Genomic DNA, 18189 nt, shown 5'->3' with positions numbered 1-18189 from the left:
ATCTAGTTTCATTAAAATTATTTAACCTTTCAAAAAAATATATATATTCACAATGAAACTAAGCCAAAATTAGAGAGCAACTGAGTTGAAAGCTAAGTAAAGAATTACTATATGACCCAGCAATCCCACTACTAGGTATATACCCACAAGAACTGAAAGCAGGGACTTGAGCAGATATTTGCACACTGATGTTCATAGCAGCATTATTCACAATTACCAAAAGATGGAAGCAACCCAAGTGTCCATCAACTGGTGAGTGGATAAACAAAAAGTATTATATACATACAGTGGAATATTATTCAGCATTAAAAAGAAATAAAGTTCTGAGTCACGCAGCAACATGGAAAAGCCTTGAAGATATCATGTTGAGTGAAATAAGCCAGACACAAAAGGACATATATTGTATGATCTCACTGATAAGAAATAATTAGAATAAACAAAGTCACGGAGTCAAACTCTAGAATATAGGTTATCAGGGGTTGGGTTGGGGATAGGGAATGGGGAGTTAATGCTTAAATTGAAATTGTATAGAATTTCTACTAGCTTCCACTAGTATCTGTTCTTTTCTATAAAGCCACGTGGTGTCAATATTTGCCTTTCCTTCTACCTTGCCATAAAATTTATTTAGGCATCAACTCAGTTCATGCAATAATGATTCTTTACATTCAAAAGAATTTGTCATTTTCAAAGCACTTTTACCTACATTATCTTATTTGATCCTAACCAGTTATGTAAGGTAATTAAGCTAGGTATAATTTTTAAAAAACATCTGACAAGATATAAGCGTTGCTTGAAGTCACAAATCAGTAAAAAAGGGAATGACACTTATATGTCCTGACTACACGTGACACAATTAATTGGATAGGATATTTACCATGTGGGAGAGGTGCAAAAGTTGGTCAGAATTTTTTTTTTTAAGCTCTAATTGGACATGGCTGAAATTTAAAGTGTCTTTCTTCCTAGTTAAACTCTTCAGTTATAAGGATAAGAAAAGTACTTGGGTTACCTCAGCTGGGGAAGGGAACACTGCAGGAATCAGTTATCTCATGGACTGGAGTCAATACAGTCCTCATAGCAATTGGGAAAGTATTTCTAGGCATTTCTTCCTATGATTAAATTGTTTGTCTACTTTTCTCAGAACTTCCTAGACCTTCTCTCTTATCTCAAGACGTTTCCCCTGCTTACTCATTGTTCTTGTTTCCCTATAACCATGGCTCTCATGTGTTTGTATTCTTGGCGCCAGTTTTAGCCAGTTGACTCCAAGACATGTCAGATCCATCACTCACAAAAGACTACCGTCAATTTCTTCCTCTTTTGGTTCCAGTGGTCCAATTAGCTGGGGCTGGTAGGGCTGGGGCGGGAAGGGGTCATGTGATAACCACAGCAGGTTCTGCCTCTACATCAGGATACCTGGAAAGGTTCTTAGGGAAGGGAGGCTGTAGATAGAGTAGGCATCCCACAATATATCGACTATACTTCCCTTTTTCTTTCATAGAATCCTATTGAATATCCCTTTCGAGGTGCCTCAGATCTTCATAACTGGAAAGTACCTTTCTTCTGACAATGCAGGAAAACAAAAACAAAAAGCAACTGCCCCATAATTTAAAATAGGCAGTGTAGTTGCATGGCTTTCTGACTGAAGAGTATGTTTTTTTTGTTTAAGTATTAGATTAGCAATTGAGTGATTTTTGTTCTCAGACGTGGTCCTATCACTGATTTCTGGACATATCATTTATTTCCCTTGCTCTTCAGAGGAGGAATCTTAAAATCTAAAAAGCTAGAATGATTTTATGGGATTATCTAGCCTAACCCTGCATTTTACAGCAAAAGGTATTGACATCAAACCTTAGGTCAGGTTAGAAGTAGAGCCAGTGGAAGATTTCTCCTAAACCGATGTTTTTGATCTTTTATTACATCATCCCAGCAAAGCCTGCAGAGACTTACTATGAGAATTGCAGATAATGTTTGTGATAATGCAGCATAAAGTCCTGCCTAAATGTAAGGTGTTATTTTAAGAAGAGAACATGGAATGGGGGTAGAAGACAAAAATCTTCACAGTGTGCCAATAGACAGGAAGCAACCTAGGAATGCTTAAAAGTTACAAACAAGAAAAGATCTTAAATGAGCCAATTGATCTGAACTCTGATCCTGCCACAAAATTGTATCAGAGAATGGGTTTTTAAAATGGAGTTCAGGACCTTCCCACTGAGAGATGGTATGGAAAGTGGTTGACTGTGGCCTCTGGTCCCAGGCTGCCTGGTTTCAAAGCTGGGCTCTATCCCTTATACAAAGTTGTGACTTGGGCAAGTTCTTACCACTTAGTAAACTTCTGCCTGTGTCAAGATACTCAACTTCACTTGCTTCTGTTTCCCTATATTTAAAATGGAGTAATAACACATACTCCAAAGGATCATTCTCAGGATTTAATCAGACAAAATTTGTCAAATTCTCAGAACAATGCTAGGCAGAGTAAACCCACTAAATAGGTATTTACATATCATTACTACTTTTCTCTGTTGGGAGGACCAAAAGCTCTTCTTTCGCAATAGAAAAAGCCCCACTTAAATCTTCCCATCAGCTAGGTTAGAGGTATCATTTGGTTTAGCGAAGAATTAAGAGATGGAAAGGGAACATTTCTTTAGTGGTTGCTCTATCTTTATTCATTTAACACTTAAAAAAATCCATCAAGTGGCCATTACCGAACGCATTTCACATACCAGAAAACAAGCTAGAGAAGGTAATTGCTTGGCCAGAACTGGAAGTTGTCAGGGGTAGCTCAGTGTATAAACTCGACTTGAATCTACATAGCAATAAAAAAAAAAAAGTTCTCCTACTGCCAGTGGTCTATAAATGGGGTGGGGGGGTGAAGGAGAAGAGGGGAGGCTCCACATCCCGCTTCCAGCCCGGGAGCTACAACCTGGGCGCAGCGGCCTTTCTCCGCGCCGCCCAAGTCGCGCTTAGCGCCCGCCCTACACTGCTGGGGAACCCTGGCTCCGGCTTTCCTTTTGCGAGGTCGCCGCGGCCTCTTCAGCCTCCTTCAGGGTGAGCCGGGGGGTCTGCCTCCCCTGAGGAAGTCTGTGGAGTTTAATGAAATTTATTCACAGCCTACACTTTTTTTTTGAGTCAAAGAGCAGGTAAGTCCGAGGAACCGGAACAAGAAGAAACACACAGTGAGACAGGGCCTGCGAAAGCCCCCAGTCCCAGAACCCTCGCTGTTCATCCCCACGCGCGTCGCCCGCCGCAGCTCTGCCACCCGCCTCCGGTCCTGGAGGAGGCGTGGCCGGCGAGCGCCGCCATTTTGGCGGCCTCTCTAGGCGCTCTGTTTACCACTCTATGGCCTCCCGCTCCCGCCCCGCCCCTCCCCAGTCATTGTCTGGAGGAGCAGCCGCGGCCACAGCGCCTTCTCTTTATAAGCCCGCAGTGCCCGGATGTGAATGGATTACAATGTATCTTTCAGGGAAACCTATTATTATCAATGTGACTCCGCGGGGGAGTCAATGGTGATGATGAGGAGGAGGATGATGATGATGAGACACCTCTAAACTTGGAACAAGTTTAAGACTTTGTAAGAGGCGAAGAAAAAAAACCCACCAACAAGATTTGTTTGAGGAAACATTATAACTCCTGTCTCGATATTTTTTATAAAGAATAAGAAAAAGTTGTTGGATTTTTTTTAATGATTTATTTTTGGGGGAGGGAATTTTCTTGCAGTTTTATGGTGGAAAATGCAAAAACCAGAGCCAGGTGCATAATCTTGTAATTTCTGGACTATCCCTGAAGCAGGACTGAGTACCAGTTAAAATACTTTTTTGGGGGATACACATGTGAGATTCTAAGTACTTGCAGAAGATTTTTGTCTCTTTTTTTAAAGTCTCTTTCATTGGAATATTGTGAGCATATTTGTGACCATTTAAGGTAACGTTACAATTTGCTGTCAGAGTAAACTGTTTATATTGAATTTAGTTTTTAAATGTCGATCCCAATGTTTTATTAAAAGAAAAGGAATAACCTATTAAATAATTGCCAATGGGAAGAAGTGTGTGCATGCATTTTGTGTATGTACTCGCACATTTAGCAATAACAGGGTGTGTAGAATGTGTGTTTTAACACACGTTCAAATAGCGTGTGTTGCATAGACGGGATAAAGCACGCCTGTTCTTACGAAACGATAGAATTATGAAGCTTAATTTGTATCCTAAAAATTGATGTGAAAAAGTATGTTTTAAGAGCATGCAAGGCCTGTAATAGTCCATGTTGAATTAAAAACTTACCGAGCTGGCGAACGGGGAGTTAGCGTGCCTAGGAACTCAAGTGGAAAAACAAACCAACATCCAACCCCCCAAACTGCTTTTTTTTTGTGAAGTTTGCCGCTGTAACTATCTGTGACTTAAAAGGGAGGGGAAAGAAATTAGCCAATTCAGGTCTCTCCCCCAAAGCAAAACTACCGAACAGAAAGCTCCCCAACAAAATGTGGCTTGGTTTATATACCGAAAAGAAAAATATTGTTCCTCTTGGCAAAGTCTTTTTGCATCACGTGTATTTGCAGCCTAGTATAAACTTGCTTTGCCGTGTGTGGATGTGTGAGTTGAGAGGGAATGAGAGTAAGAGAAAGAAAGAAGTGAGTGCAGCACGTAAACTCGAATACATTTCAAAGTGTCTCCGATGGATGAAACGGGCAAAAAAACTCAACTGTGCAGGCTTCAGATTGTAACCTACGATCTGAGGGAAAATGAGGTGCTCGATGAATTTTCTTTTTTTTTTTTTTCCTTTGCGGTGGGGGGGGAGGTATTGAGATTTTTTTTTGGGGGGGGGGGAGATGCGTCCCAGCCAGCCCGACCCGGGCGAGCCGCGGCTCCGCGCCCGAGCCCCCCCACCCATTTCTTTGCTGAACTTGCAATTCCGTGCGCCTCGGCGTGTTTCCCCCTCCCCCCTTCCCTCCGTCCCCTCCCCTCCCCGGAGAAGAGAGTTGGTGTTAAGAGTCAGGGATCTTGGCTGTGTGTCTGCGGATCGGTAGTGGCGGCGGCGGCGGCGGGGAAGGAGCGGGCGCGGGCGCCGGAGCGGGCGGAGGCGGAGGCGGAGGCGCAGGTCCGACATGAACGCCGCCTGGGCGCCGGCGGTGCACCCGGAGCCCCTTCTCGCGCGCGGGCGGTAGGTACCCGCGCCGGCGGCGCCTCGGCGGGGCTGATGCGCCCGGACGCGCGGGGCTGGGGCTCCGCGGCCCCGCTCGCGGCTCCGCGCCTCCGGTGCGGCGGGCTCCCGGCTCCCGGCGCTCCCAGAAGAGACACCCCCTCCCCTCCCGCGCCTCTTCCCTCCCCCTCGTCTCTAACTCCCCCCCCAACCCCCCCCCCCCCCCCAGCAATACCCACTTGGAGGCACCGACGACTTTGCCAAGGGCCTGACTTTAATTTTGACCACCCTTTCTTTCACAAATTAGGGTGCTGGACAATTACGGGACCCGACCCTTCACTCTAACCCCCCCCTGCCACCCCTCCCCCTTTGGATGTGTTTTCACTCCCGAGACGCTCATCTTTAATTTCTTTGTAGCGACTTTGAAATGCGGAGGGGAGTGGTGTGTGTGTGAGTGTGTGTGTGCGAGGGGGGTGGGGTGGAGGGTGGGGGGAAAGTTGAGACCGGATCGTTCTGAGTAGTTTCTCTTTTCTCTGTGATCCATTCATTTCTCGCTCTACCTCCTGTTGCATAAAATGATGCGCTGAAGAGCGGCTTTTTTTTTTTTTCCTTCCGGGATTTGGTTTTATAGTGGATGTTACTAGTTTTGATCGTCTCTTTGGAAATACAATATTGCCCTTTTTTTCTTTTTCTTTTTTTTTTTGCTATTGCTGCCTATTCCATCTTAAAACAACAACAACAACAACAACAGCAACAACTCTCCCCCCTCCAATCCCTCCCTCCTTCCCACCTTAATCCCACCCGCCCCCACATCCCCATCCCCAACCCCCCAGTCTCCAAAAATCCGATTGTGCTTCCTCCAAGGATTGGGACTGGATTTTCTGATTGCGGTTATTTCCATGTTTCTAGGTTTGTGTGATTTTGCTAAAATGCATCACCAACAGCGAATGGCTGCCTTAGGGACGGACAAAGAGCTGAGTGATTTACTGGATTTCAGTGCGGTAAGAAAGAACGGTGGAAACTAACAACAGCTGTGAAAACAAAAACAAAAACAAAAACAAAAAAGCCCCAAACACTAGCTAGAAACCGATTTAACCTAAAGTACAGGAGTAATTTTAATTGACTGAATTCTTGGTAAATATGAAGGTCTTGTAAACAAGTTTTTAACTATAATTTTTGGGTGTAATGGAAGATTCAGGCTTTTTCATAGTCTAATTACTTGCCGTGGATTCCCTACCCACCGACTCCTACCCCCCAAAATAATGGAATCTCACCCCAATGGAAAGGAAATACAGACACCCTTAAAACTCTAAACCACCCTAAAACTTGGCCATATCTAAACACAATACTAATACTTTGCGCACTATTCCTCGTTTTCTTTCTTTATTTTTGGAAATAGAAAATAGGAGAGCCATTTGTCTCTTTAAAGTTTTAAACAGTTGATGCTTTGGATTAGCAGGACCTGTAGTCTTCCTAGTTACATCTTTTTCTGGGAGTCTTAAAATTCTTATGTGTAGGCTGCGCATACATTCTCTCTAGCCCTTTGGTCTGTTTTTTAGAAATTTCATAGTCCTGAGATCAGCACGAAACAGAACTTTCACACTTGTGGAGTTACGGCTGTATTTGGTCCTCCATCCCTTTACTTCCCTTTCCCAAACCAAGTCCCAACCACGTCAGGGGAATGAATTCATTTTTTAATGCCAGTTCATTTTGATGTAAGATGCATTTGCAAAGCCAAAGCAAGAGAATCCACAAAACACACATAAAATCCAAACCGCCTTGTAAGTGGGGCTCTTTCAGGCTGCTGCCGCCGCCGCTGCTGCTGTGCTGCTGTGCTGCTGCTGCTGCTGTTCTAGACCTTCCTTTGGAGAAATGGCTTTCGGAAGTTTTGCCAGGAAACGTAGCCCTAGGCAGCTTCGCAGCCCCCTCTCTGCTTGCTGCACTTTCTCCATTCGTTCCTTTGCTTTTTGCAGGCTCTGACTCAGGGAAGGTGCGCTTTATCCACTAGACACGTCGAAGAAGAGGGAAACCAATTAGGGTCGAAATAAATGCTGGAGAGGGAGTGAAAGAGAGAGAGAGTGAAAGAGAGCGAGAGAAAGAGAGAAAGAGCGAGAGAAAGAGAGAGAGAGCGAGAGAGTCTTGCTTCAAATTGCTCTCATGTTAGAGACGAAATGAAAATTTAGTGCAGGTGGCACTTTTATTTATATTTGGGTTCACATATGACAGGCAAATCCTATACGGGATGGAAATGGACATTGCCACGTTTATGGCCAAGGTTTTCAATATAAAACAAACAACTTTTTCCTTCTGCTTTGTAAAAGTAGTGTTTTCTAGAGAGGCTGTTACCCTTCAACCTGAATCTTGATAACATTATGGGGACCGTGTTTGTTTAAAATGTAGTAGTAGTACTGCCTGGCAATCTAATTAACCTGATGAAAAAGAAAGAACCGAGTGGTTAGGGGGTGGGGTGGGGTGGAGGGTGATTGGTAATGTTGTGCCTGTTTAGTTTTAAGTTGGATGGCGATGTGTTTTACTAAATAAACCCTTCTTTGCATAAACTCTGAGTTATTTGGTAAGAGAGTGAAAGATCTTTGACAAACTCTGAAGGTATAAATGTCTTCCTTTCAACAGTAATATTTCTTTGTTTCTTTTAGATGTTTTCACCTCCTGTGAGCAGTGGGAAGAATGGACCAACTTCTTTGGCGAGTGGACATTTTACTGGTTCAAGTATGTAAATTCTTTTCTTAGTGTGTAGTTTAATGCTCTTAGCAGTTTATTCATTCATTGTATATTTTTGGCTCTGTGGAAGTGTTCTGAAAAAGTCATTGGAATTTTAGCCTAATGATATGGCCATTTTATTATCCATCAGTGGTATAACTTAAACAAAATGTTATCTTTTGCAAAATTAAAATTAGGCCTTTTTTTTTTTTAAATTAAGAAAATGGTCTCAATTTATCATTTAATTTGAGCTAATTCTAATACAGTTGTAATCAAACACATGAGGGTAAGGCCAGTGTTAACATAGAGAATAAATTAATATTCTCGTATTGAAAATAGGAAAAAAATCTAACTTTCTTAAAAAGGGAAAATCCTTTGTGAATAATATCAATTTTAGGTACTCTGTACAATTAACCCTTTTAAAGAAATGAGCACTTAATTTTGTAAATGAATGCTGCGTAGTAAAATATAGCTGTAAATAGAGAGCCTCTTGCTACAATGAGAGCCTAAATATGAATTCATTTGTTTAAAATATCTTTTTTGATGCTTTAACTGATTCTTTTCCTTAATCATTTACTTGTACAATGAGTTTTTGCTATATTTAAAGTTGTAAATTTGGTAGGACTTTTATATTTCATAAATTAAAGATCTTTGGGTGATGCTTAAAAAAAGATGTTAGCACTATTCACAAAGGAATCTGTGTGCACAATGATTATCTGGCATGTAAGGAGGAGTTTTAATAGGGGACTATTTGAATGTCTGGTTGTACCTCTTATTAAAAGTGAAAACTGAAACCAAGATATTCATTTGAAATGAATTCATTTTTTTATCCAGTGAATTTAATGTAAAGAATCATACATTGTTGCCTGCTATCCTTTGGGTCCAAGGCTTAAATCCATTTATGCTTGTTAAACAGCTGCAGTATTTTAGGAGGTCTGGCAATGGTACATAACAGTACATGAGACAAAATACTGTTCTCGAGTCAAATTGGTAAATGTTGACCTCTTTTTAGCTGAGATGTCATCTCTTAATTTTCATTTGGTGGTATAGCAATGAAAGAAATTTATTTGCTATGTGATCTGTGTATTTGGGATATTTTTATGAAATTAATTGCTTTAAAAAGTTGCTCATTTTCAAATAAGCTACTTTTCTCTTTTCTGGTTCCTATCAGTCTAAGGGGATTGTTGTATCTATAACTTGATTTATAAAATTTGTCATGCCTTCTATAATTATATTTTATCTTTTTTTGGGGGGGGGGCTCCACTTTGATGGAAAACCACTTCATGTCTTTGGGTTTTACTGTACTGGACACAGTTATATTTTCCATTTATGGGCTTAAAAAAATTGCATTGTGTTAGTATTTTGTCTCCCAGATCTGTATTGTATTCTCCATACAACTTTTAAGAAAGAAAACATTAATATGCATGTTTGAGGTAAAGATGAGTACAAGTATCTCTTTAGGCAAATTAGTTTTTCATGTTAGACACTATCAAAACTGTAACTAACTTTATTTCTGAGAGTGATTTTTTTTAAACGATTTTACTTAAGAAATTTGTATTCAGTTAAAATCTAAAAGAAGACTGTCAGAAAGGCATAGAGAGAGACTACTTTCAAAGTCAGTGCAAAATAGTCTTTTGGACTGCTGTAAAATCTGACATTTGGAATACCTTAAGTATATCAGTTTAGATATGGTTCAATAAATTAAGGTGATTTAGAAGCATGAAATTGTGAGACATTTAAAGACTACTGTACTACTGGTCCATTTTCTAAGTTCTCATTTAAATAAAGTCCTTACAATGATGTTTATGTGTTTATGCAGTACCTTGAAGCAGTGAATATAGGCTGGATAAGTGTGAATATGTATTCATTTTGGTATGTGATCATATATTGAAACTTACACAGTTCTTAAGACAATTATATGTGTGCATGCATCATAAACCTAGAGAGAGACTTTATCCTTAGTGAGACATTTTGAGATATTTCTAATGAATATGCAGTGATTAATTTTAAGATTTGAAACTCTGATTTACATTGTGGTACAATGTAAACCCAAAAGTTTCTTGTAAGGGTAAATAGTGTAGTGGTTATTTTATTCTAGCTGTTGGATTGAAATTGCAGGACATGCAACTAAAACAGTTTGATAATGACTTTAGGGTACAGATTGGAGTGTTAGTTTTTCCCTATCTCTCAAAGACATTTCTGAATACAGGTTTATTAAGGCAGAAAATACCTTGTATTCCCACTCAGTAACAAAGAGAAATCCTTTTTAAAGCATAACAAATTTTAAAAACCAGGAAAACTGCACATTGCCTTTTTTAACTAGAAGAATGAACCAGGAAACTTTGTATAGAGAACTAATTTTCTAAATTTTCTTCAACTTGGTATTTGTTGTCCTAAGTGGACTCAGATGTCACTTTCATGGGTAGGTTTTAAACTTGGCTCCAAGGAGAAAAGATACAAACTATATAAGTAAACTGTTCATATTTGAAAAATCAGCTATATTTTTTCAAAATGAGGCATGGCAATATTTCATGCTTTACGTTCCCTCCCAATAGCTTTTTAGTCCATGAATACAGTATGCTGCAGCGTGATTTGCAGTGTGAGAATGAAAATAAAGTGTGGCCATATTCCCTTTTCTGTTTCATTTCACAAACAGGGTTTTTCCTACCACCTTAAGAAATGGTGAAGCTTCTGGGGGAATGGAATGTAACCTGAGCTATAGCCTGACATTCCCAGGGAGCATTTTTCACATGAAAGGCTTTTGTCAACCCAGGAAAGGACCAGCAGTTTTTGTTTGATGTTTGCAGGTGTTCAACAGAGAGCACTAAAACAATTCAGCCATGATGGTTCAGAGCTTGGATGACCTTAACTGGGAGAATTGGTGGGCTCTGGAATTATTTTAAGATATAATTTTAACCTATGTGATGCCTTCTACAAAGGGATTTAATATCCATTATATCATTGATCTAAAAGCAAACAGAAAGCATCCACATGTCTGGATGATTGGAAAATTATTCTCGTTAAAAAATTGGATGGCATACTTACCAAAAGAAAAAAAAAAATGCACCTAAAAGAGTCCATAATTTTTTGAATGAGTAGAAGCTTAATTTTCTGGTATAACAAAAGTACATTTTATTTGGTTACCTTTGAGTCTTTTGTGAGCAAAAGATAAGTACATTAGTTTGGACATCTTTTTAAAAAGTAGTTTTAAAATTTGGCCACTAAAATTGTGTGTACTCAAAAACGTGTTACAGTGGCCACATCTGTTCCATGTATTTGCAGTTAGTCTATGATGGATACTACATCTTCCCTTAGTTTAAAAGTTGAACTTTTTTCCCTGTAGCTGTTTAGTTTTACTGAGATGTTCGGCATTTGTTAAAGATTGCCAAATGAATGGGTGTTTGAACCGTTAAGAGCAGCAGCAAAACACCACATTCCTGTAGTGGGTTACTTTGGTGAGAGGGAAAACACTTCTTGAAGTTTATACACATTAGTTAAGTTATATCCACCATGACACTGAAGTGACATGCTGATTCAATAAATTAAGTGAGAAAAAAAATCAGTCCAACTGGTGGTTGTGCATCATAGAAAAAGTACAAATGGTTAGCACCCTGACTTAATTTCAGTATCAGCTTGAGTTCATGATTATAACGTGAACCATGGGTATAAAAAAGCTAGTTTCCCCTCAAAGGTATTTGTCAAGAACTATGTAAGTGTGTGTATTTTAAAACAGCCTTTCTAGTGTATTACAATTTATAATTTCAGTGTGATTTTTCATAAAAAGCAGAGGAATGTAATAGATTTTAAAAAGTTAAACCCATTAGGTTAGTGTCATAGAACTTTGGAAACAGAGACCCTCAAGAAACACATTGAGCGAGCGCCTTCATTATACAGCCAAGGAAAACTGAGGCCCAAGCTAAGTGGGTTCTACACTGTGCTTTATTTGCTTCTCCAAAAAGCAAGTTTGATTTGCTAATTCTCAGTGGCTCTGTACACTTTTTATTGGTAGTAACATCAATATTACTGCTAATGCTTTCCTGTAATTTGTACTGCATAGTGGGGAATCAGGGTTTGTGCATAGAAATGCTTTGTCTGTTCATGTCCCTTCTGAATGCTTTTTTCCATTTGGAGCTGTCTTTTGGGTTACTGATCATTTTCTTTTGCCTGGTGGTCTCTCCTGTGTGTATTTACAAGATGCTAGATTAAATATAGTGTGTAGGTGGGACAAGGCATTAACAAGCTTAAAGTGCCTCTTTGTATGCCAGGTACCTTATATTTATTGTATTTTTAATTCTTATAAGGACCCAATGATGCAAGGCTTACCGTCTTCATTTGATAGATGAGGAAACTGAGACTCAGAGATGTTGAAACAACTTGCATTCAAGGCAGCTGGTAATGGAATTAGGTTTTAAACCTAGGTCTGCCTAGTCAAGCATCCTTTTCACACACGCAATACATGCACATACACATACACACGGAGTCATAAAAAGCTCTATTGATCAAGAATATATTGACATAGAATATAAAATTGAGGGTTGGCCTGAGTTGTATCCCTGATCTTTAGAGTAGATACTCATTGTTTTTTTAAACTTATTTTTATTTTTTTAGTTTATTCCCCTTCCCTTGTGGCTTGCCTGTTGTCTGCTCTCTGTGTCCATTCGCTGCGCACTCTTCTGTGTTTTTACTTGCCTTGCTTTTTGTTGCGACACCTTGCTGAGTCAGCTCTCCTGGGCGCTTGCGAGCCAGGTGGCACTCCACGGCTCTCTGCAGCGTGCAGGAGAGCCTGCCTTGACAAGGAGGCCCCGGGACACGAACCCAGGGCCTCCCATATGGTAGATGGGAGCCCAGCTGATTGAGCCACAGCCGCTTCCCTACTCATTGGTTTTTAACATGTTTAATAAAATGATATAAACCATGCCCTTTCTTATTTCTGCCTTAATGTCCAAAGAAGCTGGCCTTCTAATCTCTATGTCTTTATTATATATTATTATTATTTTTACAAAAAAAATTAGATATTTTTCAATTGTACTTTATTTAGCTCTATTGTAAATTCACAGTCTACATGTGGCCAGTGAAAATATCTCATTTTCAGTTATTTTATGGACTAATTAAACCAGAGTTTGATTGATCGCCAAGCCTTATCCATTATTATTTTAGACATAAACATTTCCTGTCTTAAACTATAACAGAGTTTTTCAGTTTATTGTTAGAGCTATGAAACTTAATATTCAATAACAATAATCTGAAATTCTCTCTATCTGCATTATCAGTATAAGCGGTTTTGTAGTTTTGATATGTCTGTTACCAGACATGTGCTTAAAATGTTATGTTTTTTAAATTCAGAAGGAAAAAGCAGTACTCTATTTGATATTGACTTAAGTAAATAAAATGCATTAAACAAGCATGGGGAGCCAAGAACTGTTGAGACTGTAATGCTTAACATTTTTGACAGCATCAGCAAATTATCCTTACCCTACCATTGTAATGAGGAAATCACTTAAATAACAGATGAACAGCTAAGTCACATAAACATATATAATAGAACTATGTAATGAAAGTTTATGCTGTTAATTGCTTGAATCTGTCTTAAATGCTTAGAATCATGGAGCACTAAAGACTGTCATATAAACAGTTTTGTTTTGAGCTTAAAATTATTCCTTTTTGCTTTCATCTGCTATGATAAACAAAGTAATTTTGTAAGCTTTACAGATCAAACATTTACTCCTAATGGTAAACTACATTTTATATTGGAAGTTCGCAACCTAGACCAAGGCATAGAGTGAGTCCTGGTGGCCCCAGGCCTGTGATTTTCAGCGTTTAGTATTATGATGCTATTTAGATCTGTTCCCATAAGCTGAGATAACAGATCTTAAGTTGCCTAATAAGGAACATGGTGTGTTTTTGAAGTGTTCTTCAGTTTACAAGTCTTGAACCAGAATGTTCTTTGCCAAACCTTTAGAATCCATATGTATGTTAAGGAAGTCAAATCTTGAACAGCCTTAGTGTCAAAGTGAAATTAGGTGGGAAGAGACCCCTCCCTTCCTTTTTTTGTGTGTTTTATAGGGTATTTTATATGACCAGAATGTCTTCCAAATTAATTAGTTATAAATTTTAGAGGAAGTACATTTTAGTATTTTTAAAGGTTAATTTGTTGCTGGTTTCTCATTGCTCTGAGTAAAATTTCCAAAATTGACAACCAAGTTTGTAAGTTTACACATAAATTATCCATTTTCTAAATCTGTGAGCCCATTTAGATTCAGAAATAGGGTATGCACATAGATTTTAGATGGATACTTTTGAACCCTATTTCTCTTACTGTCTATGGGAAAGACCTATAAGAAGTAGCAATTTAATCTTTAGAGAAGACTTGTTAATACTTTGTCATATATATTTTTTATAGCAGGCTTGCCGGAATAGCAAAAGTGTTGAAAAAGGTTGTCATATTTACTTTCATTTCAAAAATAAATAAAGCCCAGTTAATCAGCATATCAAATACCCAGGTGTGTTTAAAACTCAGTTTATATGGATGCATTTCAGGGCTGTAAGAAAGTATTTTATTTAAAGGTGCAGTCACAGGATTGTTCAAATGGATGCTTTGGTACTTTTGTGTGACAATTAACATTTAATGAATGACTTTCTAGACTGCCATTGGTGGTAATTACTATATGTAGTTTATTAACTGCAATCCATTGTTGGATGTGACCATATTCATTTGTTTTGCAAACAACCCTTCACACATGTGGCAGTATTTGTACATTACTTTTTAAAGAACCTGTTTCACTTGCTGATGCTGCTATTGCCTCTCTTACAATTTCTTATGTACTAGAAAGTCTCTTGGATTGGAATAATTTTAATTGAATTACAAGTTCTTCAACTTTTTGGCTATAAGGAGTTTAAACTCACATCCCTGGAGGATCCCAGAGAAAGCAGGCAAATATATTTTTTTGAATGAAACATTTATGGAATTTTAGATTTACAAGAGACTTTTGAGATACTCTATTATTTTCCAGGTAAGGGACTAAGTTTTGAGAGGGTTAAATTTGTTGCCCAAATTATACAGAAGTCCTGACCCCCTGGTCAGAGACACCATGCTGCTTTTAATTAAGGTTTGGACTCAATCCGTCGGTACCAACTGTATGTTTCTTAAGAAGAGGAAAACTTCTACCATTTCTGAAAAATCTACCATTTCTGAAAAAATAATAAAAATTGAAATTGTGAGATGGATATCATAATCCAGCTCACTTGTCATCACGTGTCCTAATTTGGCTAGGGCAGTTGACGCATAACTGTTAAAATGTATTGTGTTATTAAAAATAACAAAGTAAGACCCATGATTAAGTATGGGGCTGTAATTTGATCTCGGGGGTTCTGGAGCTGTTCACAAACCATTTGGCTTTTTTCTGTAACAGATGACGTCAAAATACAGCTTGATTGAATTATGACTCTGTTGCAGAAGCACCTGCTCTTGCCTCTTTACTTCATGGCATGTCAGCATTTCCATTACAAACTTTTTTCCCCCCTGACATTTTTAACTTTGAATAGTTAAGCTAGACTGATGGTTGGCATATAAACTTTCAGCCCCAAGGGAAAAGACTATTTTTCCAATAAAACAGAGAAGGTGGTGACAAAGCCCATTACAGAATACCTTTTAAGAATGTTCTTTCCTGCTTTAATCTTCCATTAATTTGAACATTCCCTTTTGAGGTACTTAGCTGAAATGTATGGCAACCAAATGGAAGGGTTTTAATCTTGAATATCCCAAGTCAAGACTCAATTGCAAGATATTTAGATGACTGTTAAACTAGGGGAAGACCTAGCCTCTGGAAAAGGATGTTGAAATTATAGTTCTGCAAGCTCCCAGTTTTCATATTGTGTAAAATGCTGAAATAAAAATATGCAAATTGCTTACCTTGTTTCAGTAATGACTTTTACATTTCCCTTAAGGTAAGTAAAAATTGATAATGAATGGTTAGAAAGGTGTGTTTTTTGCATCACTATCTGGACACTTGTAACATAACTTCACTTTTGCCCCTTGGGTTTTAATTTGTTGGGGATGGAGATAGGATGTTGTTTGAATTGTTCTAGCTAGTTTATCTATGTACCTAACTTGATTTTTATTGTTTATCTAAGATTTTTTAATACATCCTATGCTCAAACCTCTGTGTTAGTTATGATAAGGCAAAGAAGGCTTTGCAGGGGAAAGGACCTGCCCTGAGAGGGAAATATATTCTAGAAGGAAAGGATAAAAAAGTACGTATGTAGTTAACGTTCAGTGTCCAGAAGACAGGTGTCAATAATGTAGGAGTTCAGAATGATGAAAACTTACTTCCTGCTGGTAGAAATTAATAATGAAGACTTCATGAACAAATCTGCTCACAGTCTTGAAAGAGGTATAGAATTTTTTATTTTTTATTTTTAGAGAAGTTGTAGGTTTGCAAAAAAAATCATGCACAAGATAACAGAGTTCCTATATACTACCCTATGATATGTGGATGTTGGGACTGAGCATTGTATATAGAGATCAGTGTGGACCTGCATGGAAGAAGGGTATTGCCAAGGTTGGATTAAAGGGAGTATCCAGAAAGAGGCTGCTCAGCTCTGCAGGGACAACCCTGCTGGTCTAGGCATGTAGGCACAACTGAGATTTCCAGACAAGCATCCCTGTCTCAAATGCCTGTTTTGGAATGTTCTTGGGGGTATTCTAGATTATAATTCACTCCCTTCAAAAAGTATGTTTTTAATGGTAGCATTAGGACAGAACTTGAGGATTTTGTATCCCCAGTTCCAAATGCTTCCTATTCTGTCATTCAGCAAAGGAATTTTTTCTTGAGCCAAAATGATAACAACTTTGAAGAAAATTATTTATTTAACCATATTCTGGAAATCTGGATTCTTTTGCAATGTTTGCTGTTAAATAGCTGTTTCATATTGACAAAATGATAAAACCGCAAACCTGTGTCTTAAAACAGAAAAAAATAATTTGAAATTCTCCAGTACAATTGAAGAGGGGTTTTAATTTTTTCAGAAAGGAAAACTACTATATGGAAAGCATTTGAAGGATGAAAAAACTCATCATTTTAATTTTTATTATCACTGCCATCTCCTCAACCAATGACACATCTTTCATTCAAAAGAAATTCAGTAGTTACTATTGCCATATCGTTTATTCTGAAATGCATCTTTAAAAATCATTCTCAAAGATCTTAGTCAAAACTTACATAATGTTTGTAAAAACATTATGGAGTAGCCAGATATACTTTGGGATAAAAATCTATCATGTCTATCATTTTTGTAAAAAATATACATAATACCATCTTCTTGCCAAGATTGATGAGTTCAGATTAAAGAGTCTTTATCTCCGTGGCTTATGTGGTCTCCAAGTTGTATTGCTTCCAGTTTCCACAGTAAAGCCAACAACTCAAATAAAGGTCGTTATGGCCATAGGAAGAATTTATTAGTGAATCATTGTGTTTGCTGCAAAGGTCAAACATTTTTTTTTTTTTGACAAAAAGAATATTTTATATCCATTCTTAAAATTTCTCAGTTAACTGAAGTTGTTTTTTACTCTTTAAAAATAGGGATTCATGTTGGAGATATGCAATCCTCTGACATTAAATGCAAGAGAAGAAATTTTGGTCATTGTGTAATAGTAGTATTTCAAGACTGAATATTTTATTTCATACATAACATCTTGCAATTTAGAAAAGAAAAAGACCAAACAATATTAATTACTGTCCTTGCTTGAATAATTGTTCTTTGTTGAGTGCATGATGTTGCTGTTGTTAGGTAAAAGTTCCATAATGATTTCAATCAGAAAACGCTAACCACTTTAGAAGAAGTGATGTTGAAATATACAAATAGACTTTTTCAAAAGACACCTAAGTACAGCGTTCACATTTCCAACTGAAGTATAGAAATCCTAGAATCAGTGTAGATGTATGCTTCTACATGAGTATAAAGGATGGAGAAAGGATTAGAAAAATTATGGAAATTGGACCTCGAAATGTATTGTTGTGAATGTAAGCTCAAAGTTAGTCCTAGAGACTTTATGAGAGACAATGACAATTATGTTCCATTTGTCTTTTTTGAGCAGAAATTAACATTTCAGATTTATAGATAGTACTCATTTACTTCTAGCGCACTAAATACGCATGCTCATCTTTTTTATTCCCACACTTGAATTTTTTATTTTTAAATTTACACAGAGCAAACTCATTTCTTTATTTTTAAATAGTTATTTATTGAGCATTTACCATGCGTCAGGTAATATGCTGAATGCTGGAAATAAAATGTTGAACAAGACAGATATGCTCCTCTATTGCTTAAATGTGGGAATCAGACATT

At 38.0% G+C, this 18189-nt stretch overlaps 1 protein-coding gene across 14 annotated transcripts in view; it reads left to right on the top strand.

Moving 5' to 3' along the window:
* Positions 1-3364: 3364 nt before the first annotated feature.
* TCF4 (transcription factor 4) overlaps positions 3365-18189 on the top strand; it is a 348268-nt gene continuing 333443 nt past the window's right edge. For 4 of the 14 annotated variants that reach the window (XM_058277765.2, XM_058277764.2, XM_023589221.3 and 1 more), the window contains exons 1-3: positions 4982-5148; positions 6037-6128; positions 7782-7854. In XM_058277765.2, the coding sequence (XP_058133748.1) occupies positions 6057-6128; positions 7782-7854 (145 nt within the window). In that variant the 5' untranslated portion in view covers positions 4982-5148; positions 6037-6056. Of the gene's footprint in view, positions 3916-4580; positions 4735-4981; positions 5149-6036; positions 6129-7781; positions 7855-18189 lie in introns of those variants that run through there. The other 10 variants (XM_023589219.3, XM_058277770.2, XM_023589220.3 and 7 more) reach the window with 8 other exon arrangements.

Source organism: Dasypus novemcinctus, chromosome 16, assembly GCF_030445035.2.
Source record: "Dasypus novemcinctus isolate mDasNov1 chromosome 16, mDasNov1.1.hap2, whole genome shotgun sequence".
NCBI classification, from domain to species: domain Eukaryota; kingdom Metazoa; phylum Chordata; class Mammalia; order Cingulata; family Dasypodidae; genus Dasypus; species Dasypus novemcinctus.
Note: the sequence above shows the minus strand (reverse complement) of the source record. Positions and strands in the feature narration are given on the sequence as shown.